The sequence below is a fragment of the Propithecus coquereli genome, unplaced genomic scaffold (genome assembly GCF_000956105.1).
Source record: "Propithecus coquereli isolate 6110/MARCELLA unplaced genomic scaffold, Pcoq_1.0 Scaffold178, whole genome shotgun sequence".
Lineage (NCBI taxonomy): Eukaryota > Metazoa > Chordata > Mammalia > Primates > Indriidae > Propithecus > Propithecus coquereli.
Genome location: NW_012142523.1, coordinates 2,253,887 through 2,275,270, shown reverse-complemented (window position 1 = coordinate 2,275,270; position 21,384 = coordinate 2,253,887). Strand labels below are relative to the sequence as shown.

Sequence of the window (21,384 nt, the reverse complement as noted above, 5' to 3'; positions counted from 1 at the left end):
ATGAAAAAATAAATTTAATAAAATCATAATAACGGGGGATGTGTACAGTGTGTCTCTGAGAGAAGGAGGGAGAGAGGGAGGGGTGCCTGGCTGGCGGCAGGGGGTAAGCTGGTGGGGGCCAGGGGGGACAAAAGCCCTGCCGCAGTGGCCTCTGAAGAAAGCCTGTCCACCAGCCTCCAAGGAGGGCATCAGTTGGCTGCAGCCCCTTGACTACCCCAGGATGTCCCTCTGGCACCTCAGCCTCAACCTATCCAAGACGGCTCACATCTTTCCCCAATCCTGTTCTTTCTGTGATCCCATCGCAGGGCAGTGCCCTGAGAGACTCTCTCATCTCCTCCCTCTCCAGCACCAAGCCCTGTCCACTCTTCCCCCTCAGTGTGCCTCACATCTGTCCATCTCTCCATCCCCACTGCCACTGCCTTGCCTAGGCCACCATGCTCTCCTGAAGTCTCTCTGCTTCCATGTTTGTCCCCTGACAACCCAGTTTCTACCTTGCAGCCAGACTCAGCTTTCTCCTGCCAAATCTGAGCATTTCCCTCTCCTACTTAAAAATCTTCCATGACTCCCCACTGCCCAAGGGTAGAGTCCAAACTGCTTAGCATGGCCTGCTGGGCCTGGTGCTTGCTTCCTTTCGGCCACAGCAGAACTGGGTGTAGAAAAAGGGCTAAGAAATGAGCTCTAGGACCACACTGCCTGTCCCTGCCTCTCACTAGCTATAAACCATGGTTGCACATGGCTTTAGTCTGCCTCAGTTTTCTCATCTGTTGAATGGAGAGATTAGGGTGAAACTGCTGTTTCTGTAAGTTAAAATGGTCCTAATACTAACAGCACCCACCGCACCAGGCTGCTGCAGGTGATACAATGAATACTGGTAAACACATACAGGTGCTCAACTCGAGTTGGCTGCCATCACCATCATCATCATTTGGTCCTCCCCACCCCAGACTGTCCTCCTCTTGCTTCCTACATATTTCCCTAGTTTGCAGCCAGCTTTTCCTTACGTTTCTGCTCCTCCAAGGCAGTCATCTTTCACCCCCAAATCTGGTCAAAGTTGTTCTCTGGATCCCCCAAGTTCTCTATGTTAACTTGGCTTTCCATGGTGAGCCCCCAGCGGACAGTGACCCGCCCCCGTCCAGCCCACTGTGGGGAGGAGGGTCCTTCCAGTACTCGTCTGACCCCACGCTTCGCGACTCCTTCGACTCCGACTCCGGCTTCCAGAGGCCCGGGCGCCCGCTCTCACCTGGCCCTGCCCTACCCCCACCAGCCCCGCCCACCCCAGGCCCCGCCCCCGCCGCGTACCTGTGACAGTGCTGGTGGCCGGCCGCGCGTGCAGCGCCACGTCGGGCTGCGGCACTGCCTGCGGGTGCAGCCCGGGCACCTGCTGCAGCTTGGGCAGCGACATGACGGCCTGGCTGCTCTCGGCGGGCGCCGGCGGCACTAGCAGCGGCTGCTGCGACGAGGCCGACGTGGGCGGCAGGTGAGGCGGCCGGATCTTCTCGGCCATCAGCTGCTCCTTGATCTTGTTAATCAAGACCAGGTTGTCCAGCTGCGGGGCGGAGAGGAGGGGCTGAGGGGGCCTGGGCCGTGCCCCTCCCTTCCTGGCCCGCCGGCCCACCCGCAAGCCCCCTCGCCCCTCGTCCCTCGCCCCCCGCCCCGCAAGCCGCAGCCAAAGCCCGGGGCACAGCGAAGCAGCTCGGATGGGCGAGGGCAGCTGCAGGGTCTTACCTACGACGCCAGTCTTACCTGGCTGGGCATGGTGGGAGGAGGGGGCCAGAAGTAGGGGTTGTTGAATCGAGGCTCAGCCATCCTGCAGAGAGAGAGCGACTGTCACGGGGAAGAGAGCCCTGCCCACCGGCCTGCAGCGAGCTCAGGTCAGCTGCACCCACTCAAGTCGGGGCCAGTGTCTGGGACCCCTGCCCCCGTGGGACCCCCAGCTTCACAGCAGGGCAGCCTCCCACCAGGCCCCAGGAGCCACGTATCCGGGCTGAAGAGTCTGGAATTCAGTGTGCCCCTCAGTGGTTCCCAGCAGGCAAAGGTCACATCCAGCCTGAGTGCTCCAGCCCACCCCACCCCCACCCCCTGACGCCCGCAGACCAATCTCCATCCCCAGGAGGGCCCTAGGCTGCACAGCCAACCCCATGGACCCGTGGATTCCACACAGAAGCCCCAACCCCACCTCAGACACAAACCGGGGAGTCCTGGAGCAACTCTGTAAATGGCCACAGAGCAGAAGCAACTGCCCATCCCTGCCCCCTGCCCTGTGCCCTGCCCCCTCGAGTATAGACATCCTCCTCAAAATACAGGGGGCAACTCAGGGTGACCAGATATAGCCTTTCTAAAGGGCAGTTTGGCAGGACGATTTACAGAGACCCAAATGATCATTGCCCTTTGACTCAAGAAATTGTACTTCCAGAAAGTTATCTTCAAGAAACATGCAACATTTGGTGGTACAAGAGCATGTGCAACATTTGACCTACAAGGATGTGCATCAGAATGCTGCGCTTAATTAAGGAGAGGGTTGAGGAGGCCTGAAGCTAGGGCAGTTTGGGGCTCCTTAGTAAAAATGTAGGACGCAGTGTGTGACAATCTGTCTGGTGGGCCTCACCTCTGGCAAGTTCCATGGCAGGCCTGTGCAGTTAGAAGGCCTTTTCAACCAGGGCAGTATGAGGGATGGGCCTTCAGGGATATCTCAGTCTTCCAGAGGGTTTGAGCCTTCTTGCGACCCTAGAGTAAGTCAAGAAGTGACTTACGGGGACCATGCTGCACAGAGCTATTCCATTAAGTCTTGCTCCCTATCAAGTTTCTCTGAACTTGCTAACAGAAATTACTTACCTAACTGCTATTGTTGCTTAAACGATACTGTTTATTTTGACAGGAAAGGACAAAATAAAGTGGCTTCAATCTCTTTTCCTGGTCCTATGAGTTTGAGAAGCCCCTACTAGAATGGTAGCCATAGGGTTTCAGAAGAAAACCTTCAATAAGGACACAATCTAATCTTAACATTTTAAGAAAGAACTTTTTTATGAATTATCTTTTGTGATCTTTACTTGGAAAGTAGGCAGAAGAGGTACTATTATCCCATTTTATAGGTGAAGAAACTGAGGCTCGGAGGCGGGGGGTAAAGAGACTGTCCACGACCACAGGGCCAGGGTGCCAGAGTCAAGACTAGAAATCAGATTTGCTCAAGCTGGTTCCTCTGGGGAATTTGCTTTGCAAACTGTAGGCCTTGGTAGAGCAAATACCCACATGCAAATCGCTCAGTATCTATATGCAACAGTCTTTGTCCATCATTCCCGGTCTGAGGGCTGGGGTTTGGATCTGAGCCTGGCCAGGCTGGGGGTCAGAGTACCCTCCTCTGGAGTGGGCTGGGGCAGCTCCTGCTGTCTGTCAGCCCTCCTGCTCCCACCAAAATGCCCTTCCCTCTGCCCATCCCAACCCTGCCCAGCCCTTACAGCCTGACACGAGAGTACTTCCTGCCTGGAGTTCTCCTGCCTGCTCCAGATCCCTGGGACTTCTCCTTTCCCAGGAAAACCTTAAAACATTAACAGTGAGGAGGATGCAAGTTACCAAGTGCCTACCTCGTACACCAAAAGGTAGGTAGGTAACTTTCATCATCCCCAATTTACAAGCGAGGAAACTGAAGTTCAGAGAGGTGGAGTGACTTGCTCAAGGTCACACAGCAAGTAAGCAGAGAGCTGAGATTCCCACGCTAATCTCCCTGACTCCAAAGTCCAGCTCATCAGTCCCTTGGCTGTTCAGGGCAATGACAAATCATCCTGACTGCATGTAGCTTGTGAACAAGCCCAGCCTTAGGATGGCATGTCTGCAACCCCACAGGTGAGCACCCGCTCACTCAGCAGTCTCAGGACCTGTCCCAACCCTGCTGTTGGCCACAGAGGGAAATGTGGAGGGAACTGAGCTGTAAAGCCAGGGTGAGGAGGCTCTGCGGCTGGGAGGACAGGAAGCTGGGGAGTTCCCACAGGGGGGCCTGTCTCATGCATCTGGGTATCCCCAGCACCCAGGCAGGCCCACAGGTTATCAATAATGTGAGTTGCATGACAGAATGAGTAAATGAATCCCTTCTTAAATAATTACATAAACACAATCCCACACAATTATCTAACGCTGCTCACAATTTGCAAAGCTTTTCTGCGCCCACTGGCATTCTCATCAGGAGGATGGCAAGCAGGGAAGAATTTTCACCCCCATTTCTCGGAGGAAGAAACTAGGACACCAGGAGGGAGGCACCTTGCTCCAGGCCACATGGATGGGAACCAGGAGGCAGTGCTGTGCTGCAATGCTGGGCGTTGGCTCTCGAAGCCTCAGTTCTCCTCATCTGTAAAATGGGGTAAAACAAGCTGCTCTGCCTTGTTCCTGCCCTGGCCTGGGACTCTGCCCACTGCATCGAGCTGCTCCTCAGACAGTGCAGGAGGACCCATCTCTTCCTCCTCCTCTTCAGTTCAGTTCAATGCTAAGTCCAGAGCCGCTACCCTGGTCGGGCAGCTGTGGGGAAGAGGCGGGCTTGCCCAGAGTCCCATATCTGGGGTAGGGCATCCTCTCTGCCACTTATCAGACCTCTGGCCAGTCAGGGACCACCCTCACCTTAGTTGGGGAACCAGGCCCACATAGGGGCAGGGTCTGCCCTGGTCTCTCAATCTGATCTGCACAGCCTCTGCCTGATTTCTCTGCATCCTTGTCTGGCCGGTCCTAAGTAATTTAATGCTTCAGTCAGTGACCCTAGCCCTGGTGTCCACCTACTGTGTGCCAGGTGCGTCGGGGCAGGGCCAAACATTTGCCGAGCTCCTGTTGAGCGTGAGGCACATCGCTAGGTGCTCGTCACCAGTATCTCATGTGAGCCGCTGCGCAACCCTGGGACCCGCATGAGAGGGCAGGCCCCGGAGAGGGTGGGGGAGATGGCCAGGGTCAGGCTAAACTGCTCAGACCCTGTCCTGGGGGAGGGGTTTGAAGCAGGAGCGACACACGGGCAGATGTGTGTCTGGGACAGCTGGGCAAGGCAGAAGGGCTTTCCCGGCACAGGGAGCAGCTTGAGCAGAGGCATGAGGTGTGCAGCATAGGCAGGCTTCGGACAGCGGGTAGCCACCGCAGGCACCAAAGAGAGCTGCAGAGTGGTGAGGTGGCCAGAGACACGGGCCAGCCGGCAGGGCACTGAATGCCACCCTAAGACGTTGGGTGGGAATGTCGGTGGCGAGAAAGCATCGGGGAGTATGCCAGGCCAGGGAAGCCATGAAGCAGGGGACCACTGAGGTCAGGGAGAAGCCTGTGTGCTGGTGAGGGTTGGGGCTGGGCGTGAGCGTGCATGCCGGGGTGGGCAGCGACACGCCAGTGGTCGGGCAGCACAGGCAGACTGGGCGGGGCCACAAGCACCAGACAGAAGCCAAAAGTGTACTGTGAGCCCCGAGACACAGCCCTGATCCTTGCAGTGGGGTGAATAAGCCACCATTTGTTTTTCTTATTCTAAAAGGTGAAAAGAGTTGAATGGGTGGACGAACGATGCACCTCCTGGAGCTGCTTCTGAGAACAGCCTGCTGATGGCCGTTGGCCCATCTGTCCATCCATCCACCATTTGCACTGGACACATCCTCTAGGCCAAACTGGGGACCAGTGCTGGGGGAACCCGAGGCAACTTGGAAGAGCCCTGCCCTCTGGGAGCCCCGAGCTAAGTGAAAGAAGCAGACAAGTGACCCACAAGCTTCTGCAGAAACCTATGAGACCTCCTACACACCACCAATGACCTCCATGTGGTCAAAGCCAATGGGCCACCCTCCAGGCCTATCCTCCATGGGCTCCTTGCCACCGGGGCCCTTGGAGAAGACCTGTGTGCCATGACCCTTGGGTTCCTCACCTTCTCAGCTGCCAAGCTCCTACCTCCACCAGTTGGGCTCCTCAGGATGGGGCGGGAGCCCCCTCTCTCCCACTGGCCTCAGTCCCTGGTGGGCCATCTGCTCTAGGACTCTAAAAGCCAGCCAAGCCCAAGGCCCCTCCAGCTCTCCCTGGAGCTCCAGGCCCAGTTCGAGTGGCCTCCCCGGCACCTCCCTTTGGCCGTCTCCCAGGCTGCGCAGACTCAGCAGGCCTAAGCCGGACTCGGTCCTCCCCGACTCTAAGCGGGACACCCCCACCTGCCCAGAAGCTCCTGCCAAGACACACAGTGACCCACAACACCTCCCCTCCCCGCCTCCCGCCTCAGACCCACCACCAGCCTCAGGACTCCACTTCCAAAATCTCTCTCAGACCCACCCCGTCCTCTCCAAGATTCCCAGCTACTGTCACCTCGCCTGGATCACGGGACAGCCTGCTTTGTTTGGAGCCCAACACAGCTGGGTTCAAATCTCGGCTCCAACTCGCCAGCTGTGTGATCCTGGGCAAGCCACTTGCTCCTGCCCCATGTAAGAGACTAGCAGCCCAGAGCCAGGGACTGACCCAGCCTGCAGAGGACCCGGGAGGACTTCCCAGGGGAGGTGATGCCTTCCCTGGGTCTTCAAGGATGAGTGGGAGTTAGCCAGGCAAAGGAGTGGGGCGCGTTCCCGGCAGAAGCAACAGCTTGAGCAAAGGCCCACAGGTGAGAAGCAGAGGGCTGTGAGGAGAGCACTGGGCGGTCAGTGTTGACCGGGAGATGGGAGATGAGGCTGGAGCCACTGGCCAGGGCCAGACAGAGGGTGCTCCCTGATTCCCAGGCCTGGAGGCTGGACTTGAAGCAGTGGGCGGTGGGACGGAATCTGTGGTTGAGAACGGCCCTTCCAGGTGCCGCGTGTAGAAGGGACTGGGCCACCAGGAGAGGAGGCAGCGGAGGCTGTGGGCCAGTGGAGGGGAGAGGACAGTGGCCAAAGAGGCCCATTGGTTAGAGCCGGAGGCCAAGGAAGCATGCAGGCTGCCCGCCGCAGTGGAGCCCGGGAGGCCCTCCGGATACCAACGCTGACAAACACGGCCACAGGAACATGCAGACAGACAGCACCAAACCCAGACACACGTGACAGACACAGACCTGCAGCCCCAAACACGGACTGACAGGGATCCAGCAACTGCCGTGAGCAGGGACCCACAGCCACCGGACCACAGGAGGCTGCGACAGCAGGGGGAGCACACGCCTCCCGCAGGGCAGGCCCAGAGAGCAGCAGTGGGGGCGCTCAGGGAAGTTGGGATGAACACAATGCCTCAGGCCCCCGAAGCACGAACCCCTCATTGACAGATCGCAACCTGGAAGCACAAGCTCCTTACCTAGAGTGTCCTTTCCCACTTGGTGAACTTCTACTCATCCTTCAAGACCCAGCTCAAGTGTTCCCTCTTCTACGGAGCTTTCCCTGAACCCCCAGTCAGTCACTTCCTCTGTGTTCCCAACAGCACCTTGTATATGGGAATAACAATAACAATAATAATGATAATAAAATGGCAGCTACCACTGATTTCAACACCTATGTGTTGAGTATGTCATGATTCACGTCACTGAATCTTCCCATTCTGTGAGATGTGCATTTAACAGAAGAAATTGCAGCTCAGAGAGGTTGACCAACTTGCCCCAAGTCACACAGCTAGTAAGTGATGGAGTTAGGATGCCACGCAGATCTGGGTCTGCACTACAGGGCTGATCGCACTCTGGTGTGGTTATCTGTTTCCCTGGTGTCTTCCCCACCAGACTTTGTGCTTTTCAGAGGTAGGGTTGGTGCTCATTCACCTCTGCCAGCATCTAGCTCAAGGGGGTCACTTAACAACGGGCCAAGAAGTATGTCAGGATATTTTATAGCCATTATTTTACATTAAAGTAGACCCATTGCACAGATAAGGAAACTGAGGTCCAGAGAGGTTAAGCAACTTGCCTGAGGTCACAGAGCTGAGTCTGGATTTGAAACCAGGTCTGTCCCTCAGCATTTCCCAGGAGGGTGGTCTCTGAGGCCAGCCCAGCCATCTCCGCAAAGGGGCATGGGAGGAGGGGTGCTGAGGGAGGGGGACACCAGGTGCCAGGCCCTGCCACCTGGGGACGTTCAGACCTAGACAAACAGACACAAAGTGGACGGGCAGTGCAGGATGGAATGGAATAAGCCTTGCCCACTGGAGGTCAGGGGTGCAGTTAAGCAACTTCCGTCCCCCCTCCCCACCCCCTATCCCCAGCCCGTCCCACACACGTTCAAAAACAAGATTTGCTCAGACCCCAAGGCCACATGGGAACTAGCTCCTCACAAAGCAAGCCAGAGAGAGCAGGACCCAAAACCGTCGGGACACTATGATTACAAGGAGGCAAAAATAAAAACCTGCGTCAGAAAAAGCAAGCTGCAGGGAACCACGCCCAGAGGGAGGCTGGGAGCGTGGGGTCGGAGGAGGCAGTTGGGGCTGATCTTGTTTTCTTGTCTTTGTTTCTCTGGTTTCCAAATTCTCAGTAATGTTGTTCAGTTGCTTTTATAATGAAAACAATAAATTCATTCTTATAAAAGGAAAGAAAGAAAGTGAGCGGCAGCCCAAGGATGGGGGGGGAAACAGATGGAGGGTCTGGAGGCAGAGAGGAGCAGGGGAGAGGTCAGGGTCAGTTGCTGGTGGGCACTTGATTGACCTTGGCATGCCAGGCCGTGCACAGCCCCAGCCTGGAGGCGCACAGATGGAGGGAGGGAATGGGGTGTCAGCAAGGGCCACCTGGAAGAGGTGACTTTCAATCCACACTTTGAAGCTGGTTAGGACCCCACAGGCTGGGGAGAGAAGAGGGTCTCCACCACCTCCCCTGCCCTGGTCCAGGCCCCCTTCAGCCCCGGCTTCAGCTGTTGCAAGAGCCTCCTCACAGGTTTCCCCACTTCCACCTTCTTCCCCCACTGCCCTCTCCTACTGGAGTCACTGTGATATAGCTAAAATATAAGTCAGATCAAGACCCTGCCCTACCCAGAACCTTCCATGGCTCCCTACCTCCCTCCAAACAATGTCTGGGTTGCTTAGGCCTTACATGCCCAGCTCCTGCTGGTCCCCCTGGCCTCATTGGCTGTTCCACCTTGCCCTGCCCAGCCAGACTAACAGTCTCCTCTCCTTGCCTCCTCACCTTGCACAGGCTGCATCCTCTCCTTGGTGCCCTCTGCCCTCCCCATGTCACTGGTTAATTCCAACTCATCCCTCAGGCCCCAGCTTAACAGGCCCCTTCTTCCTGGAAGCCCTCAGGGACTGCTCCACCTCTGCTCCTGTGGTGGATGCCTTCCTCTTTGCTCCCTGGCCCCCTCTGTATTTCAATCATCACAGCACCTCTCACCCCGTTTTATGTCTGTTTTCTCATCCATCTCTGCTGCTGGATATGCACTCGGTCAGGGAGGGATCGTGGCCGAGCGATTTACCTTTTATGCCCCACACAGTGCCTGGTAAATTTTGAATGAATGAATGAATGCTTAGGCAGAAAGAACTGAAAGTGCCATGGCCTGGATAGAAGAAAACCCCCTCCCCCTGCTCTGAGTCCTCTCCACCCACTCTGGCACTGTGCTGTCCCCTGTGTTACACTGTTCCCTATTTCCTGTATCTAAGTCCTACCTTCCTAATTGGTCTGAAAAGGGGCTGTGTGTGCTCTGTAAAGACTGGTGGACCCAAAAGGGATGTTAACAGCTAATAAACACAGCAGTTTATTTTCCCTAGCAGTGAAAATGCAATGAGCTTCACCTGTCAAAATAGCAAAAAGAAATACGAAAATGATAACACTCAATACTAGTGAGGATATGGTGAAATTAGCACTCCCATGTATTATTGGTGGGAGTATAAATTGGAACAATCATTTCTGAAAACAATCTGGCAGTAATGTGTCAAGAGCTCTAAAAATGTTCAAACATCCTGGCCTAGCGATCCCATTCTTGTTCAACCATCCCTAGAAAATAACCCCAAAATAGAAAAAGTTATATGCACAAAGCTGTTTGCTTCAGTGGTTTTTTACAATAGCAAAAACCTGAATTTGCCAGAATTTTAAATAACAGGGAGATGGCTCTGTAGCCAAGTTACTCAGAAACGTAGTGTATGGTCATTAACAATAGCCAAGGTCGCTGGCATTGTAATGACTCATTTAACACTCATGTCACCCTATTAGGAACTGAGGCACGGAGAGATCCGGAAACTTGCTCGAAGTCAAGCAGTAAGTGCAGGATTTGAACCCAGATAACTGGGCTCTGGAGTCCGTGCCTTCCACCCTGACACTGGATCCATTAAGAAGGATTCAAACCACTCTGCAGTCATTTAAAAATTACTCATGATACAACAGTCAGGGGGAAAAGAAGGAGATTAAAAAAAATGATCTATATAGACGTAGTAATGACATGTATATAGAAACTAGGTGTTGAGAGAAAAGAGGGGAAGAAAACACCAAAATGCTAACAGTGGTGGTGTTTCAGGCTTGGGGTGGGGGCAGAGATGGAGGTGGGTCTTTTTTGTTTTGGGGACAGGGTCTCGCTTTGTCACCCAGGCTACAGTGCACCTGCAACCCAAGAGACAGGTGCTCAGGGAGAGCCAGGGGCCTGTTCAACGGCCCACCCCGACCCCAGCCAGGAGAGCGGGGTCAGGAGGGGACTCCCCTTCCCATCCAGGGGCTCTGGCAGGGAGGACCAGGCCAAAGGAGAACCTGCCCAGGGCACTCAGGCTCCTGCTTATAATCCTTCTTGGAGTCCCACCACTTCTGGGGACAGTTCAAAGTCCACAGCCTGACACCCAGGCTTTTGCCAAGAAAGTCCTGCTGGCCACACTCACTCTCTGCCCTTCCCTCTGCACCTGTCTCTCCAGGGCCCCCAGACAAGGTGCACTGATGTGCCAAGCTTTTGCACGGGCCGTGTCCCTCCATCTGGGGGCCACACCACCCAGCTGGAACCCTGCCCTCAAAACTTAGCTAAGCTGTCACCGTTGAGTGACATGTCTGGTTATTAATACTTATCTATCCAGTCTCCCAAATGAGCTCCTTGAGAGCAGGGCGTGGTCTGGTTCTTGGTGACAGCCCCATTCCCACTCAGGCCCCCAGCTCACCTGGCTCTTCCCTCAGCTCTCAGCTTAGAGGTCACTTTCTGACCTTTCCCCCATAGGCAATGGGCTGCCCTGTTACACACTCCATGGCTCCCTGCATTCTCCCGACCCCACCTTTATATCACGCCTCTAAATACTCCTCCAGGCCTACCTCCCCATCAGCTGTGACCCACAGGGGCAGGGTCACCGCTGCAGCCCCAGAGCCAAGTGCTGGCCACATGGTAGGTGTTCAAGTGCCTAGTACACACTGGGTGCTCAATAAATGTTCACTGAGAAAATCGATGAGAGGAGGGGTCTTTATATGCAGGCCTTGAAGACCAAGAAGTTTGCCAGGAGAGCGTTCCCAGCAGAGGGGCAGTGTGCATAAAGGTGTGCAAAAACGCTAGCTTCCTAGGACAGCAAAGGTTCACAAACACGGTCCCTGCCCAAGAGGGGCACAGCTCCTGCTGCGTTCTGGCTGGGGCAGGAAGGGAGGGTAGTGGCAGTATTCCCAGAAGAGGGGGCTCATCCCACTGAGGGAAGAACAAAGACTTCATGAAGGTGGGACTTACTGATAGATGGAAGGGGAAATTTCAAGACAGGATGCAAGGGGAGGGTGTGGCAGGTGGAAAGTACCGCATGTGCAAAGGCCCAGGGGCAGGCAAGTGCATGCCTCATGTTGGTCAGAAGTGGGTATGGTGCGGGAATTCACAAGGGAAGGAGGGAAAGGTGGCCACCGCCACCCACAAGGGGCCAGAGTTCCAAGCTAAGGTGCCTGGATGAAAGGCCACTGGGGGCCACAGGAGGTCCCTGAGCAAGGGAGGGTCAAGGTCACAATTTTCAATTGTCAGGTTGTTATGGGGCCAGAACGATGGCCTGGAGGGGACAGGTAGATGGTCTAGGAGAAGCTGAGGTTTCCCATCTTTACAGCTCCTGAGACCCGCAAACGCACAGTTTGCCTCCCTCGGTCCCCCACTCTATGCAACCTGGAGCCCTGAGCCCCAGTGCTGCGCCACCTCACCCCCAAGACCCTGGACAGGCAGGGCCAGCTTCGGAAACTTGCCCCTGGGAACTTCCTGTGAGGAACCAGCTACCGAGCTACCGAAGGTCCTGGATCCAATTAGGCTGGGTTTCCGCAGCTCTGCGGGGCTGGGCAGGGCTGATCAGAGTGGGAGGGGCGCTTTCCGCACCGGGTCAGTGAGAGCAGGCAGGCTGCCTCTCCCCATCCCTGCCCTCCATGCCCCGCCCCTTTGCCCTCTGGACCCCCCAGCCCCACCCCAGCCACCCGTCTCCTCAGGCCCTCATCCAGGCTAGGAGAATGTTCTGCAGGCTTGGAGCGCATGCCCCTCCCTACTTCCATTTCCCCAGGGGACGCCCAGTTCCCATCCCCATAGGAACTCCTGCAGGCATCAAATGATGACAATAACAATAGTAATAATAATAGTTACTTCCTCCGCACAAGGCACTGTAAGGCTTCACAAGCATTTCTCCCTCAGGCTCCCAATGACCCCTAAGATAGATGCTGTGAACATCTCTTTGAAACACATATGCAGAAAGATGCTTAGAACATAACCCATAACCGGATAGCTCAATGACTTATCAGGAAGCACACGTCCAGGGTACCTAAGAAGCCCTCACCCCTAGTCCCTCATCCATTACAGTCCCCTCCTGTCCCCCGAAGCTTCTGTGACGATCTCTTCCTTCTTTGGGGTCAGGAATGAGGCTCAGAGACGTACTAAACTGTCCCAGGTCATGCAGCTTGTAAGGGCAAGGGGGTAGAATCCTCTGGCAAGTCCATTTCTGCTCTGGGCCTCCATGCCCTCCTCTATAAGATGGAGGAGTTCAATTAAATCACAGCCTGGGTTCCTGGACCCTCAAAGGGGCAATGTGGCAGCTCAGGGGTTAAAAGTACTGCTTCTGGGACCAGAGAGCCCCAGCTTGGGCCCTTGGGATTGTTACCCAAATCCCCAAGCCTCAGTTTTCTCATCTGTGAACTGGGAATGATAATGGTATTTCCATGGGGTTGTTGTGAGGATTAAATGAGTTAATATGTACAAAGTCTTTAGAAAAGTGCCTGGCACACAGTAAGAACTCTGTGAGCATTAGCGGTTGTCATTGTTGTTAGGGTCTCTAAGGCCTAAGAGCCTTTCCCAGCATTCCAAAGACTGGCATGGAAATCTGACCAACCAGTGACGCTACCTGGGGGGTGAGAGGGGAGTAGCTCTGGGCAGTTTCAGGACCCACAGGGGCCGCCCTGCCGACTGGCAGAGGGCCAGATCTGAGATTAACCGAAAACAAGAAAGCCAACTGCTAACCCCAGCTCTGGCCTGGCCCCCAGGAGCTTTCTAGACAGGTCCCAGGGGTCCTGGGGGAGGGAGCCCCTGGCAGGTCACATGCCTGGTCCCCTGCTGTCTCACAAGCCCCCAGGGCACGCAGCCTGTGGGGCCTGGGGTGGAGGCAGCAGACAGAGTGGGCCCTGAGCAGGGCAAGGCAGCAAAGGGAGGGTTGGGCTGGTCAGAGAAAGGAGTGGGCAGCGTCTGCGGTGGGCATGTGGGTGGGGTTGACACGCCAGGCTCTACCAGACTGGACCCCACCTGCCACTTCATCCCTACGCCCTCCCCCAGGTGGCAGTGCTACCACCTTCTCCCCGTCCCTGGATGTCCCACCTCAGGGTCTCTGCCCAGGACAGGCTGTTCCCTCTGCCTGGAATGCCCTTCACCTGGAAAATGTCAGGTCATAGTGCAGGTATCCGTTCCTCCTAGCACCCCAACACCACCACTATCCCCTCATCGTAGTGAACGTAAAAGCAGGAAGCTACAGGGAAGCCCCTCTAGAAAAGTAGTTCCTCCCAGCACTGACCAGAATCTGTAACCACACAATCATTTGTGTGGCCTTTTGTACAATGTCTGCCTCCCTGTCAGGGCACATCCATTTTCCGCACACCTATCCCCAGCATCTAGCACCGGGCCGGTATACAGTAAACGCTCAAGAACACCCCTGAAAGAAGCAGAGGCAGGGTGTGGGCACAAGCCTGAGGGCAGGAGTGTGCATGAGGGTGCGTGTGCGAGGCCCAGAATGTAAGGTTGCATTCTCGAATGTGTAAATGAGCATGTGTGGGCAAGATGCACCTATGTGTGAAAACACAGGTGTGCCCGAGTAGGCCTGGGCACAGAGTTGTGTGTGCACATGAGCAGCGTGTGTACCAAGAGTGTGAGAGACATGCAGATGAATGTGCATGTCGCTGCATATTGTTTCCTGGGAGGGCGCACATGGGTGTGTGGCCAGGTGTGTGATCCTGCAGGTGGCAGGGGTGTACGCATGTGCTCCTGTGTGGGGTGTGTGCACCGTGGGTGGATACACACTCCAGCAGACATGCCTCCTCAACTCCTGGTGGCATTTCTGAAACAGCAAGGGAGCACCCCAAATTCGCAAAGTTGGGGTGGATGGGAGGGTCGGTGGATAGTGGAATAGCTGATAATGTGAATATATAGGAATGTGTGTATTTGAGTGTGGAGGGGTGTGACCCCCGGCCAGGTGTTGCTCCCATAGAATCCCAGAACCTGACGGCCGGCTAGACTGTCCCCACAAGGACCCTGAAGCCTTTGCCCAAAGCTCAGAAAAGGACCCAGATGGTGGGAGCCCACCAAGGACATCCTTGTGGCCACATACATGAGGCAGGGACACGGCAGGACCACTCAGGCCCCAGAGCCAAATCCCTCAGCCTTCCCCATTACCTTATCCACTAAAGACACTACTCAGCCACCTCCCCAAATCCAGCCCAGCTCCAGCCCCGAGTTCCAGAAAGCCATCCCCACCGCCATAGCCGCAACCCACTTTCACCGCGGCCGGCTTCCTCAGCCACTCCCGGGTGCCAGGCACAGCCTGGACATCCAGAAATGTTGTGCCCATCGTAGAGTGGGGAGGAAACTGGTGCCAGAGAGGGAGTAGCTGCCCCAGCAAGGGCTTTCCCCTGCCTTTGAACCCCAAGGCTGACACTGTGGCAGTCTGTTGGCACCCGGGGAGCAGAAAGCCCACCAGGCAAAGCCTCTGGAGACGCACATGGCCTTGGATGAGGCCCGCTCCTCTGCCTTCCCACTTCGGTTTCCCCAACGGGTAAAATGAGGTTTGACTAGATGACGTGGAAGTCTACTTCTCTCCTAACAGTGCATGACTGGCTCTCACATAATCCTCCAAGACTTGTGTACTTAAATATCATCAGATGCAGACTTTATTGGAGAGATACTGTTGTGTCCTTTCCCTGAGTACACCAAACCCGTCCAAATACCCTGGGTAAGCATCAAGCACTGGGCTACAGACATAGGAGGAGCTCGGGAAATACTGAGGGTCCACGCAGTGTTTGTACACCCATGCATTCACTCACACGTTCAACGCTGTGCACTAAGGCCGCCTGCCTGGTGTTTGTACACCCATTCATTCACTCACACATTCAACGCTGTGCACTGAGGCCGCCTGCCTGGTGGCTGTACACTCATGCATTCACTCACACGTTCAACGCTGTGCACTGAGGCCATCTGCCTGGTGTCTGTACGCCCATGCATTCACTCACACGTTCAACGCTGTGCACTGAGGCCACCTGCCTGGTGTCTGTACACCCATGCATTCACTCACACGTTCAACGCTGTGCACTGAGGCCGCCTGCCTGGTGTCTGTACACCATGCATTCACTCACACATTCAACGCTGTGCACTGAGGCTGCCTGCCTGGTGTCTGTACACCCATGCATTCATTCACAAATTCAACACTGTGCACTGAGGCTGCCTGCCTGGTGTTTGTACACCCATGCAATCATTCACAAATTCAACACTGTGCACTGAGGCCATCCGCCTGGTGGCTGTACACCCATGCATTTATTCACACGTTCAGTGCTGTGCACTGAGGCTGCATGTCTGGTGTTTGTACACCCATTCATTCACTCACACATTCAACGCTGTGCACTGAGGCTGCCTGCCTGGTGTTTGTACACCCATTCATTTACACACACGCTTCAGTGCTGTGCACGGAGGCTGCCTGCCTGGTGTTTGTACACCCATTCATTCACTCACACATTCAGTGCTGTGCACGGAGGCTGCCTGTCTGGTGTTTGTACACCCATTCATTCACTCACACGTTCACTGCTGTGCAAAGAGGCTGCCTGTCTGGTGTTTGTACACCCATGCATTCACTCACACGTTCAGTGCTGTGCAAAGAGGCTGCCTGCCTGGTGTCTGTACACCCATGCATTCACTCACACATTCAGTGCTATGCAAAGAGGCTGCCTGCCTGGTGTTTGTACACCCATGCATTCATTCACAAATCCAACACTGTGCACTGAGGCCGCCTGCCTGGTGTTTGTACACCCATGCATTCACTCACACGTTCAGTGCTGTGCACTGAGGCCGCCTGCCTGGTGTTCATACACCCATGCATTCACTCACACATCCATGCTGTGCACTGAGGCTGCCTGTCTGGTGTTTGTACCCCCATTCATTCACTCACATGTTCAGTGCTGTGCACGGAGGCTGCCTGTCTGGTGTTTGTACACCCATTCATTCACGCACACGTTCAGTGCTGTGCAAAGAGGCTGCCTATCCTCAAGGAGTTCACAACCCAGTGGGAAGAAAGAGGCTACTGAAGGCCCGAAACCGCAAGGTCATAGGCACCAGGAAACCATAACACTAACATCACATCCCAGGCATATGGGGAGGTGAAGCACTTTACACTTTGTAAAGGAGAAAATCTCCCCAGCAATGAGAATTGTCTCATAATGGGGGACAGGGAGACCTGGTGAGGAGGGCGCTCACTGGAGTGGGTTTCTAGCAGAGACCAGAGGCTCTTTTGTCAAGGATGTGGGAAAGGGATTCTTGCCCTGTGCAGGGGTCAGGTGAGGTGAGGTTGGGGTTCCCCTGAGGGATTCTAAGGAGGAGTCCTAGAGTGCTGGGTTCAAGTCCCAGCAACATCCCCAATGAGCACCATGACCTTGAGCAAGTTACCTAATCTCTCTATGCCTCAGTTTCCTCATCTGTAAAATGGGAATTAACTGTTAATATTTATAAAGCCTTTGGCCTGGCACAAAGTGATTGCTCTGTGCCACTAAATAAATACGGCAGTTGAAAGTCCGCTTTGTAAGAGTCTAAATCTAAGATCAGATCCTATTAAGACTCCAGGTGTCCAAAGGTTCTGAGCTGGAAAGCCTCGCAGATGCTTCTGAGAATCCAAGGTTCTGAGATTGGAAGAGACTGGGATCCTTAGATTCCATAATTTAATCATCTTGTTTCCTGACAACAGCTCTGAGCTTCCCAGGAGAAGGAGAACTGCATCTCCCAGGCACTGCCCGGCCGCCAGGGCTGCTGCCACACCTGGACTCGCTCACCTTTCTTCACCTCTGCTAAGGCCCCAGCCACACCACGGCAGAACCACCTGCTCACACGTGCACACGGGGCTTCGGCATGTTCTGGTGGTGCAGACGGGCAAGAAGTGCAAATAAACAAACAGATGAAAAGGTCTCAGATACTGATAAGAGCCACAAGAGAAAAGTAAAAGGGGCTGATGTGACAGAGAGTGGCAGTGGGAAGCTATTTTAGAGCAAGTGGTCTGGGAAGCCTCTCTGAGGAGGTAACATTCAAGCGGAAACCTGTGAAATAAGAAGGTGCCAGCCATGCAAACGCTTAGGGAAAAGCACTCCAGGCGGGGGAATGTGCAAAGGCCCTGCCAACAGGCTTTGTAAATTCAAGGTGCAGAAAGAAGCTGGAGGTGGTGAGATTCCAGTGTGAGGAGGGAGAACTGAGGTTGACAGGCGGGCAGGGCCCCGACCATGAAGAGCTTTGTAGGCCCAAAAAGGGCTTGGGATTTTTTTTCTTCTAAATGCCTAGGAAACATTAGAAGAGTTTCAGCAGGAGAATGACAAGGCAGAGCAGGGCTTTCAGGGTCTCTGGATCATTTGGTTCATTGTGAAACCACCAACATGTTTCTCAAAATCAAGGCAGGGCCTAGGATGGTAACCAACAATCCTTATCATTCAGTGGGTGTTTACAGAGCTCCTACCCTGTGCCTGGGCCAGGGCTGGGAGACATGGCAGACACTGTCTTGCTATCACTCCCAATAACCCATGAGAGATTCACAGAGAGTACCCCATTTCAGAGATGAGGAAACTGAGGCTCAGAGAGGGAAAGAATGTGTTCAGAGTCACAGAGCCATGTGATACCATGGACTTGATCTCAGGACCCAGGTCCAACACTGCGACGGTCTGTGGAACCCCCTTGCTGTTTTCAAGCCTCCTATTCTCTGAGAACTTCCCTGGGGACTCATGTAGGCACCCAGTGAATACTGCCCTAGGTAGGGCTTTATGCACCTGCAGTCTGACCTCTTCTTTCTCGTTGGCTTTAGAGCCCTGGAGGACCATACTTGTATCTCACATGTCTGTCCAACCTGGGCTGGGTGAGCCAAGGAGAAGATGGATGGACAGACAGACAGATGGATTTCTGAGATGACTAACCAATAAACTAATGAGTGGACCATGAAAGAATAAAGGAATGATCTAGCAACAAATGAGTGAATAAACTAACCACTGGTGGAAGAATGAACAGATGGAGGGAGGACGGAGTGGCCAGAGGGGCAGGGCAGGGCGGTGTCTGCCCAGGGAAGGGCTGGGGCCAGCCTGGCTTCAGACCCAGTCCACACCTCACCCACATCCCAGCTTCCTCCTTTCCACCTGGGACCAGCCTGCCTCCCAAGACTACAGATGGGGAGACGCTCCCCATGTCTCCGCCAAGTGTTGGTCATTATTCCACGGCCCCATCACCGTGGAGCATCACCCCCAGCAACTGATGCTCTCCTGGGCCCAGTGGAGCCTGGCAGTGGCTGGAGTGGTTCACTCTCCCTCTGAGCATCTCACAGAGGAATGGAGAAGAAGACCAGGGCTCTGGTCCTAGCTGGGCCCCAAATCATTAGGTGACTTCCAGCTGGTGGCTTCCCCTCTCTGAGCCCAGATGACCTCAAAGGGCCTTTCTGGCTCTGACATTCTTTGGGGGATGGGCCTCTGGATTCTTACACAGCCACTGGGGTCAGCAGAAGAATTTGAGAGACCAAATGCTCTCAAATGTGCCCACGAGCACTAAATCCACCCGGGAAAAGGCCCAGACAAGCAGTCTGCAGGCCTGAGTTTAAGCTGCCTCTGCCACCGTTCAACCTCTCCCAGCCTTGGTTTCCTAAGTCATGGTAACAACTGTACACCATGCTATACAAACTGTAAAGTCCGATCCTCTCAGGAAGGATTATGATGGTGGGGTTGGAGGGAGAGTGAAGGGGTCATGCTGCCCTATTCCAGTCCAGTTCTGTTCAAAACGAATCTTCCAGGGGTCTTGGCCACCAGCGCAGAACAGTGGGGACAGTCCCCCAGTGGGAGTCTGAACATCCGGGTCCCTGGCTCAGCTCTTCTTCTACCTGGCAGTGTGACTTTGGGCAAGTCACTTCCCCTTTCTGGACCTCAGTTTCTCCATCTAAAAAGTGCCTGTCTGGGTACCCTCTGGCCCAGCCGTGCCAAGTTTCACAGCCCTCAACCCCTAAGCCCCAGCTTTCAACACCTGACTCTGTCTTCAGAGAGCTTACACTGTCCGGTGGAGCCAGGACATGGACCAGGAGTGAGACTAGAGGGTTCTCCCCTCCAGGAAATGCTCGGGTAGTGGTTAGACAGGTTCAGGGCAGACTGCAGGGTCCTCCCAGGATAGACAGACTTTCCCAAAAGGGGAAAGGCCAGGTCCAACCCTCCCCTGGGCCTTGGACAGGGCCAGCCACCCCAGCCCTTGTAGACCTGCCTTCAGACCCCCTCGGCAGCCTGCAGAGCCAGCAGGCCCTGACCTGTCCAGTGAGATACTTCAGGAACTTAACTGAAGTCCAAACTGCTTCCAACTCAGGAGCCTCCAGGGCATAGGGCAGGAGTGGCAGAAAGGGATAAGAGCACACCACAGGGGAGAAGCTCACAGCACTGGGGACCAGCAGACCAGACAACCTCTCCTGCCACTCCCCTTAGACAGGACCCGCTGGAGCTGCAGGCCTGCACCCAGCCAAAAGCCCACCACTGCGGGTGTGGGGCTATTCACCACCAGATGTCACCTCTGGGGTCCAAGCGGACCACCAGGTTGGGGAAGGGGCTCTGCAACTGCAGATGGCCAAGCACACTTGAGTGAAGGGTCAGGGAGTCACCCCAGCGCTTGGGCAGGATCCGCACCTACCAGGGGGGCCCGGCCACCCATGAAGGAGACAGGCCCACTCCCCCACACACAGCTCCCTAAGCTTCTACACTGCTCCAGGGCAGGGTCGTGGGAGAACAGGATTATTTCCTCGAGCCAGGGGTCTTAGCTGGAAACCCTACGCCCGCTCCGAACCCCAATTGCCAGCCCTCTCCCCCAGATCTGAGGACACAGTTCTGTACAATGGCATTTTTATAGAGACCCTTCCAAAAGACGTTTCCCGGTTCCCCCAAAACTCCCATCCCCAAGCCTCCACATCCCCAGCGCAGCTCCGAGGAAACCGGCAGTTAACTTTTCCCAAAAACCCTGCAAAGGTAGCTGGCTGGGGGGAGAAATGGGCCCCGAGATCCTTTCGCGGCATTTCACTGCCTTTCAAAAAAAAAAAGAAAAGAAAAGAAAAGAAAACTTTCGGAGTTAACTTTAAATTCTCAGCCCTGCCCCCCAAATCGCCCGACAGCTTCCCCTTTTTTTTTCTTTAAAGTGCAATTGCATTGTGTCTCACCTCCCCGAAAGGCTCGCGGCTCTCGCCAAAGAAAAGGAAAAAAAGCCAACCCTTCGGGTGCCCCCTCTGCTTCCAGCCGCCTCTCCCACATTCTCAGACAGTTTTATTAAAATTTTCAGACAAAAGAAAAACAAAAATGGCAGCCTGGCTTATTTTTAAAACAGGACAGGGACGCCATATTCTGCAGATCTGCAAAAAAAGGGAGAAATCCGGCACTGGCCGCTCCACCGGGCCGGCTGCAAAGTGCGCGAACCGCGCCGTTTGCAATCCGTTTATTTGCATTAAGCCCCATGAATCATTGTTTACCGGAGAATTGCAGCAGGTTTGAATAGCCCGGCTTAAGAAAACACACACACACGCGCGCGCACACACACACACACACGCACTCGGAGACCAGCCCCAGACACGCCGCGGGAGACACTTCCTACCCCGCGCGCCCCGCCGCCGCCGCCGCCACCGCTCCGGGCCGGGCCCCAGGCGCAGGCGGCCCGGGCCCTCGGAGCGCCCCGGCCCGCGCTGACAGCGCCCGCGCCCCGGCCCGGCCCCCGCCCGCAACTCGGCGCAACTTTCCCGCGGGCAGGCGCCCGGCGCCGCTGGGCCCGCTCCCCGCGCGCCCCGGGCCCGCACGGACCTGGCTGTGCTGGCGGCGCCTCCGGGACGCGGCCGCAGCCCCGCGCCCGGCGGCCC

General features: G+C 55.3%; 1 protein-coding gene across 1 annotated transcript in view; it reads right to left on the bottom strand.

Annotated features, from left to right (window-relative positions):
* Positions 1-21,384, bottom strand: part of ZNF362 (zinc finger protein 362) — a 39,544-nt gene extending 18,160 nt beyond the window's left edge. Inside the window, exons 1-4 of the mRNA XM_012642229.1 lie at positions 21,329-21,384; positions 7,234-7,359; positions 1,744-1,807; positions 1,300-1,546 (exon numbers count right to left, since the gene is read on the bottom strand). Coding sequence (XP_012497683.1) covers positions 1,300-1,546; positions 1,744-1,807; positions 7,234-7,271 — 349 coding nt within the window. The 5' untranslated portion in view covers positions 7,272-7,359; positions 21,329-21,384. The remainder of the gene's footprint in view (positions 1-1,299; positions 1,547-1,743; positions 1,808-7,233; positions 7,360-21,328) is intronic.